At 33.5% G+C, this 9312-nt stretch overlaps 1 protein-coding gene across 1 annotated transcript in view; it reads right to left on the bottom strand.

Annotated features, from left to right (window-relative positions):
• TMEFF2 (transmembrane protein with EGF like and two follistatin like domains 2) overlaps positions 1-9312 on the bottom strand; it is a 299502-nt gene that overhangs the window by 275174 nt on the left and 15016 nt on the right. The window contains exon 4 of the mRNA XM_069070175.1: positions 3415-3441. Coding sequence (XP_068926276.1) covers positions 3415-3441 — 27 coding nt within the window. The remainder of the gene's footprint in view (positions 1-3414; positions 3442-9312) is intronic.

The raw sequence follows: 9312 nt of genomic DNA, 5'->3' as shown, positions 1-9312 counted from the left end.
CACACACACACACACACACACACACACACACACACACACACACACACTCTTATTTACAACATCAAATATCCAAACATACATGTACTTGAAATACAACTGCTATTCTCTGAGGTATCTTCCAAATTTGTTTGCAATTTGCTACCCTCTTCTGTCACATTTCATCTTATAAAAAATACTCAAAAAATACTCACATTTCATACTCATAACTGACAATTAATTGTTCATTCTAAATGTTTCAGTCAGCACATGAGATTATTTGATGCAAAATGTTTTGAACCAAACATTTCCTGTTTAAAAATGGAATGATAGAAACAGTGCAGTTTATTATTTTATAAATGGACTATATGTGTCATGTGTGCTAAATTCCATTTTCATAAAAAGGAATGAGCTACCACACTGGGAAGCATCAATACATGAGATTTACATGAAACATCTACAGATTATTGTTGCCTCATGCAAAATCTATTCATGTCTGCGCATGTTCAGGTAATGTCCTATGTTAACATAATTTTATACAAACAATGATCACAATTTTAATAGACTTCCCTACCCACAGAGATCAATAGTTACATATTTTTAAATTCCTCATAGAATGTGTACAGACTGGTCAATATGCATTTTATAAAGGTTTTTGCTTCCTTTCCATATGACAATAAAAATTCTTCCTTGGTTGCAGAAAACTATAAATATTATGTTCTTACCAGGAGTGGTTTTAACAATTAAGAAAATCATCTAGCCCAATTTAAATGCTAGAAACAATATCCCACTCCCTTAAAAAAAAAAGCTATGAAAATTAGGAAACAGTTAAATTTGAACTGTTTGAACTCAGACTTGTGTGTTTAAATTACAATATTTACCACATGCTGACCTGCTCTGTATGTGTATGTATTTATGTTTTACAAGGGTATTTATTAACTTTACCATTTGGATAAATGCACACCTAGCTGTAGCTATTTAACTTGTGTTAAAACTAACAAGGGACTTAAAACAGTATTAGCTGCATCTGCAAGTAAGTGCACAGATACCCCTAATTTTGACAAAGCCCTGGAGAGAGGAGAGGGGCTTCTTTTGGCTGAGAGTATCTAATTTATGAAGTAACTGTAATAATCCAACAACCTCAACTAATTTCATTATGCCCAATTAACTGAAAGGAACACAATAACACCCAACTGTTTCAATGCCCTGGAAATATGGACCCAATTTAAGGGCCAATAAAAATCTGCCATTGTAGCAGTGGATATGGCAACTCTAATTATTCAATAAAGTGGGTTTCAAGATACAAGGAATTGGAATTCATTCTATTCTAGGTTGTAATATTCTGGATAGCTGATTTATCATTACCTTTTAACAAAGTGGATTAAAAAACAAATCAAGTTTTTCATAGTAAAATAGCACAGACGAATTCACACACATTCACACACGTATACAAACTCAAACACATTATATACATATATGGATATATGCTCTTTACAATACCTTGCAATGAAATAACAGCTACCTTAAAAATATGACTCTGAAACTGTTTCTGTTCTCTGTATTTATCCTGGAGCATGTATTTTAAAATTTTATGTTGATTAATTTATTCTTCAAATTAAAAATTAAAATGAAGGAATGGGAGAATGGAAAAAAGAAACTAAGAAAAAGGAGAGAAGAATGTGATTGATTATTGAAATTTCATGAGATTTGTTTATAAACTTCAAACTTTTTAAGTTAGAATGCAAATTATTCATGAAAAAATCAAACTTTGTTCAGCAGAAGCACAAAATTCTTAAATGAATGAGCTAAGTTGAAGCAAACAGGAAACAGACACTGAATTCACATTTACTTATATGAAGTAATATCAGACTGAATGCAAACCATAAGCCACCTGCTTCTGATGAGAAAAGAGATAAAAGGGAAAAAAAAGAAAAACATGATGAGATATGAACAAATTAAGGAATATAGAAATGGACAATGATGAGTCAAGTTCCTATTCAAAACATAACAAAATTCTGAATACGAGTAGAACTAGTGAAATGTTTGATTCACAAGTTTCTTGTTTCAAGGATTCTAGAAAATAATCAGGCTTTGTAGAACAGGGTTGAGACAATGTACTTTAAATTGAGTTGTCTACACAAGAATCAAACAGCTGGAAAACATACAGAATTTTGCATATAAACAACTTCCACAGGGAACATTTTCTAAATTGATCAATTTCTTAGAATTTTAATGGTGAGACACCTATGAGAAGAGTGATTTTTTTTAAGACTTCATTTGCTTTCCCAGCTCCTGTTTTCAAAACCTCAAGGGAAACTTTCTTAGGAGTGGTATATTAATCAGGGAGCAAAAATCTTTATCTTCTTAGAGATATTGAAAGATTGTGGCCTATAGCAAATCATTTGATGTTGAAACTACATTTCATGCTCTAGTGACACTCACTCTTGACTAGAGTACTGTATTATAGCTTTTATGGAAAAACTGTGCACTGACTTTGATTTCGCATGATGAGGTGCTCCACTTCTGTACTTAGGCTACTGCTCAGGTTGCCAATTAAGCCTTAGATTATTTAAGGCAGTTCAGTAGACCTTTCAAATACAATGTGCCAACCAGATCTTATCTACTTCACTGATTCACTTTCTAAGCAACTGTCTGTTCTCCCCATGGTTCTCTTCTAACTCGAATTCTGCTTTTAACCTGAAATTATTTGGAAATCATGCTTTCTGTTGCTATGCCACATAAGGCAGAAATTCTCTGTCTTGGAAGAATGGCCATGCTCATATCCACCATATATTTTGTTTAAATCAGACAAAATATTATACACTTTTCTTGCACTCTTGATATAAACTCAGTTCTAGTTGTCTTTAATCGGCAAAAGTACCTTAAAATAGGTTCAATAAATGAAATATATACAACTAGTATATCAAATTGACTTTTAAGTCTTTTAACCTAACTTGATTTTATCCTGAATGTTTCTTAAACCTAAAATAAAGTTTGAAAATAAGCCATATTTTGATCATTATGGCCAATGCTTAGCTAAATTTAAAAAAAATAAAGATGCAAGCTTCCTTTCAATTTATTTAAATTTTGGACAAGAAATATTTTTATTTTTCATGCCATTGCTTATCACTTTTTTTGGAAATTTATATCAGGAAGTTATCAATACTGAAAATCTGTCCAGGGGTCTCCAAATAGAAAGTATATAGAGATGCTAAAATATATGAATGAACTAGGAGAAGTAGATGGAGTTCTCAGTACAACTTGCAAATAATATAAAAGAAATTATATTAGATATAAATTTACTTAAGTAATGACATATGACATTCATCCTTGCCAAAAATGCAGATTCTTTTCAGAAATTATAAATGAGAAAAGTATAACACATACTTAATAAACATGTATGTATAATTTTTCAGACTTATTATGAAGTGTTCCTACCTCCATCTCCAGATCCTGATCCTGCATCTAAAAGAAAAAAGGAAATGATGAGTAAATACATACAATGACACTTTTGGCTTATTTTATGTTTATTCTAATAGCTAAGGATATTATGTCACTAAAGTAAATTACAGACTATAATATGACCACTTAATTTTTTTAAGAGGATGAACTTGAATTTTCATTTCAAATACCTTGGGAAAAATACTATTTTCTTTTTTGCTCTTAGCGAATTTAATATCTCAGAAGTAAAAGTATCTCCAAATTTCAGATTCAACTTGTCATACATTTGCCGGGCAAAATCCTCTGTATTTACTTTTAATCAATTCAAATTCAGCATTAAACAGAAAATAAAAATTACAGTGAAAAGAGATGCTTGTAACAATCAGTGAGTTTCACAGATGCAACACTCCAAGGAATACAGTAGCATAAACACTTAATTGGTATTCCTATCCTTGCAAATTGGACGCATACAAAGAGACGAACATTTAAAAATGAATATCTTCATATTAAATTGCTAATACATTTTACAAATATGTAAGTAATTATAGATGATATCTACTGAAGGAACTGAAATCACTTTTTTCCTTTATGAAGTCAACATAATGCTAAGCTCAGTTCTCCCCTTCGTACTAAGAATTGTGTTTTCCTGGTTCATCAGGGAGAAGCTGTGTCTCTCTACTCCTCTTTTCTCACACACTATTATACCTGAGCAAGGCTGTTTATCCCTAGGAGTTATGTTATCAGCTGCATTCACTCGATAACCAAACCCTGCTCTCTACCCCTTTAGACCCCCCAAGGCCCTATGCGGAAGATTTTCGTTCTGGAGAGAAATGGAGACTTTCACCACAGTTTATGTTCTAGCTCTGAAATCCTACTTGAGTAGATATGCCTGAGGCTACGAAGTTGTCCCTGCAAAGTGTCTGTCTGTTCCTATGTGGTAAGAAATGAGACATACTTTCCCTTTCTGACTCTCAGCCCTTTTGGTATCTCCCTTTTCATTACAAAAAATGTCCTTCCATGACCCTTCCATTTTGCTAGTTATAGATTAAGGCAACTATTTTCATATTAAAAAAAAAAAACTTGTTTAGTGGTTCCCCTTATCAAGTTGGCATTAGGGAATAGTACCTACCTCATAAGGTCAACTTTGTTGTATTCATTTTAGACTCTGTCAGAGAACATGACTTGTCCTAGGAGGAATGAATGGCCTAAAGTATATTTTCAAGTTCTATAATAATAATTAGGTCATATTATAATGGTCGTATGAGTTACTGTTAGGATTGTATTTTGTCATATTTTGCTTCGAAATAAATAGAATACTTATATTACTAATTTTAAGAGCTATCAGCATACTAAAATAGTAGCTTAATATAACGAGAATTTCTAACAAGCATTTATGTTTAAAGTGAAAGAAGAATGAAAAGTACATCAAAATTTCATAGTATTTAAAGCTGGAAGATCAGAAGATTAGAGACTAACTGACAAAGTAGACCCATTTTATAGATAAGGAAACTAAAACTCAAAGGGAACAAATGACTTTTCCAAGGTCATACAGGTGTTAATTAATTGGTTTTCAAAACCAGGTCCTCTGAACCCCAAAGCCAATGTTCTTTCCACTATACAACACTCTTTTTGTCAGTAATGTATTTTTCTGTACATAAAAGTGTTCAACGACTTCTCTTCTAGCTTGACCCAAGTAACAAACATATTAAAGAAGGAGTAAATGAATGCCTTGGGGAAAATGACCACTGAAGCTCAGTATATATACATACATATATACATATATGTGTGTGTGTGCATATGTGTATATATAACATATATATACACACACATATTATATATATGTATATCCAATTAAATAGTTTTGGATGGTAACCCCAGTCATCCATGACAATTCTCCATTGCTTGAAGACAACAGCTATGTTTCATATAAGACTTCTCTTTTTTATGCTAAATATTTTTAGTTTCCTCAACCAGTCCTCATATAAAAGAATTGCAGGTCCCTCCCTCATCCTAGTTACTTTTTTTATGGACATGCCACAGTTTGTTGATACTTTTTCCTAAACTTATCCACTCAGAATCGGTCATAATATTCCATATATGATCTGGCAAGAGAAAAGAAAGGTGGGACTCTTACCTCCCTAGTTCTAAACACTCTGCAATCTGAGGTTGCATTATCTATCCTTTAAGTCTACCATGTCTCACTGCTGCCTCTCATTGACCTAGCAGTTCAGTAGGACTCTAAGATCTTTTCCCCACCCCAACTGTTATCTAGCCATATTCAATCAATATTCAGTTATGAAATGTTTACTAAATGTCAAGCCCCATGCTAAGTGCTAGGGATTCAAAGGAGGGGAAAAAACAGTCTGTCTTTAGGGAGATCACATTTCAATGGGAGATGGCAACATGTAAATAACTAGGCACAACTGTGACTCCTATATGCTGCCATTATATTAGAGTAATAACGTGAGATGTTGAGCAGGCTTTACTAATAAGACTTTTCCCAGTCCAAAGTCGGATTTCTGTGTAAATTCAATGTTATAAAATAAATAGAAAGCCCCATCTTTCAGTGCTGTATATTTCTCAGGATCACAACTTGCAGCTTCCATCCAGTGTCACAGAGAATTAGAAAATAAATGGCAAGTTTATGGAGTGAAGATTGGGATTCCATTTGGATATCAAAAGTCAGAACCCCAATTTATTTACAGTCAGACCTGGTTAATCTAAATCACTTTCGTACCTCCATCATTATTCAAATCAAAAACCCTTCAGATTTACAAGTCAATGGAAGATGCATTCTGCAAGACTGATTTACTAATTAAATCTTGTAGAAGTCTAGATGTGTGGATGAGCCAAGGATGGATTGCTCAATTGTGATTAAATTTTCTACTTGACTAAGTGTTTATTTTCATAGTATTATCAATACATCAGGGAGCAGGGTATTAAGACTTGAAGAAAGTATGGGAATGAAAATGTATATGCTGATGACAGCTTGAAATTTAGCAAACTGGGAAGTGACACTAGGCTAGCAAGCATCACTAACCACATATAAAACTCTAGAACTTGTTTACCTGTTGTGTTCCCATTTGATATATCCCTCTCAATCTCTCTTGCTTTGCTATTTTTGCCTGGAAGCTAGCATCAGAGGTCCATTGTCCCCTCCCTTTTTTCTAATCCTAATAAGTCCACCCATTTATTTTCTTCTTAGGTCCCTTGATTTCATACCATTCTTCCTCCCATCATGTCCAGTAAAATTTTCTAACCTTTCTGGGTAGTCTCAACTCTCCAATCTTTTGGTTACAGGACCACTCTGGTCCTCTTCAGTCTTTCCAAATGAGAAAAGCCACACAAATGGTACTCACACCTCCCTTTTAAATTGTTTTATTATATTTACTCTGTAGGAATGAGCAACACTGATGTCTCACTATCTAGCAATACTAACTTCATTAAATGAAAACCTAGAGTAATCAGCTCCTTTCCTATAAACCTCACCACCAATACATCTATAGAATCTTGTAACTAGAAGAACTTCAGAAGCTATCTAGTACACTTGACTAAAATACATTTTATAACATGTTGGACAAATGATCATCTAGTCATTGCTTAAAAATATCTAATGATGAGGCACTCATCAAAGGACACCTAGGTGGTCCAGTGGATAGAACACCAGGACTAGAACTAGGAAGATATGAGTTCAAATCCAGCCTCAAATACTTTCTGGCTATGTGACCTTGGGCAAGTAATTTAATTCCTGTTTGCCTCAGTTTTCCCATCTGTAAAATAATCTGGAGAAGGAAATGGCAGACCATTCCAGTATCTTTGACAAGAAAACCCTAAATGGGGTCACAAAGACAGACATGACTGAATAACAACAACCCATCATCTCACCCTTTCCACTTTTGGGTAGTTCTAATTATTATTCTTTATTAAGATCCAGAATTTGTAGGCATACCCCAGGGCTCTCTCCTGGATTCTCTTCTATTTCCTCTCTCCACTGTTTCTCATGGGTTTAATTCTCATTTCTATAAAGATAACTCATATATATACATATGTGTATATATATATATATATATATATATATATCTTACCTTCATTTCTTTTTTGACTTCTAATGCTGTATTTCTAATCGTCTGCTAAATATCTTCACTTCACCAAAGGTATTTAACATTCAGCATATCCAAAATAGAACTGATCATCTTTTCCCCCTAATCACCATTTCTTTCTTATCTTTGTTGAAGACAACTGCAATCTTCCAGTAACCCAGATTTGAAAGCCAGAAGTCATCCTCCACTCTTTCACTCAACCCTTTCCCAACAGTATATCATAGGTCAAGTCTTGACTCTGTCTTTGCAGTATCTCTTGCATTCATTCCATTTCTCTAAGCCACACTATTGCCACCCTAATGTAGCCCCTCATCACTTCTCTCTTAGATTATTGAAATAGCCTCCAATTTGGTTTCCTTCCATCTACCTTCTCACTTCCTCAAGTTCTTCACTCTGCTACTAAAACACAGGTCTCATTATGCCATTCCTCTGTTTAAGAAGCTTCGTGGCTCCCTAGCACTTTTAGAATAAAATATATTCATATCTTAAATGCCTCTGCTTAATATTTAAAAATCTGAATCATATTTCCAGATTGGTTATGTATTGTTCCACCTCACATACTCTGTACTCTGGACAAATGCCCTATTTGCCGATTCCTGCACATGACATTCCATTTTATGACTCTGAAAACCAAGCTGTACGCAATGTCTGGTATGTTTTCCCTCTTTATTTCCATCTCTTTGAACCACTCAGTCCTTTTAAGATGCAACTGAAGAGATTTTCCTATAAGAAACTTTCCTGGTTTCCCCAGTTGTCCATCCTATCCCTGAAATTACTTTGTATTTTATCTTGTACATATTAAATATTTACTTCTCTGGGTTTATGCTGTTTACTTCCATAGAATGTAAACTTCTTTATGTTTCTATTTATGTTTCTAGCACTTAGAACCATGCCTACCACATATTAAGCATTAAGCCAATGTTCTATTTATCTTTGCAGGCCAAGGGCTATTTCATTTTTGTATTTGAATCCCTGGTACTTGGCACAAGGCCCAGAACATAAGTAGGTGTTTACTAAATGCTTGCTAAATTGAATTGATTGTGATGCTGTTGACTCATATTGAGTTTCTAATATGACCAACACCAGATCATTTTTTAAGGCAAACTGGTACCTAGTCATGCCATTTCTAACTCTTTTTTTGTCAAGTAGCTTCTTTTTTTGGACCTAAATTAAAGAATCAGCATTTAGCCCTATTAAAGGGCCTATCAACATCTTTTCAAATCATAACTTTTATCCAGTTTATTGGATCTCTCCTTCTAAGTGAGATTATTATTTTCACCTGCTAATTTGATAACCAAATTTCTCCATTTCATCAATAAAAAATGTTAAATTACAAAAGACCCATACAGGAATCTCTCTACCAGCAATCTCCCTTCAGATTGTCTTTAACCATTAATAAATATACTTTGAATTTTAGCAAAAATATTAATGTATTTTGCTTTTTAAAATAAAACATTCCCGACAAACACCAAAATAAATCTCGTTAAGGCACAAAACAATAAATTATTAGTGGTTTAGAAAAAGGAAGTGCATTTTCTTAAATTATAAAAATATGATGCTAATATTGTCCTTGATAAATGACTAGAAGTCATTGCCTTTCCATCTTGATTTTATTTACATTTTTCTTGTCATTGTATATGTTGTTCTTTTTGCTTTCTTCACTGTGTACCATTTCATAGAGGTTTTCCATATCTCTCTGATCACTACATTTTGGTTTCATCCATTAACACAGTTCCGAATATACCTAACTGAACTAGTATCTAGTGTACATTTCTCAATATTGTCCACAAGGATT

The sequence above is a fragment of the Petaurus breviceps genome, unplaced genomic scaffold, assembly GCF_028583685.1.
Source record: "Petaurus breviceps papuanus isolate PSGF00001 unplaced genomic scaffold, PetGlider_PUasm1.0 90804, whole genome shotgun sequence".
In the NCBI taxonomy this organism is placed as follows: domain Eukaryota; kingdom Metazoa; phylum Chordata; class Mammalia; order Diprotodontia; family Petauridae; genus Petaurus; species Petaurus breviceps.
Note: the sequence above shows the minus strand (reverse complement) of the source record. Positions and strands in the feature narration are given on the sequence as shown.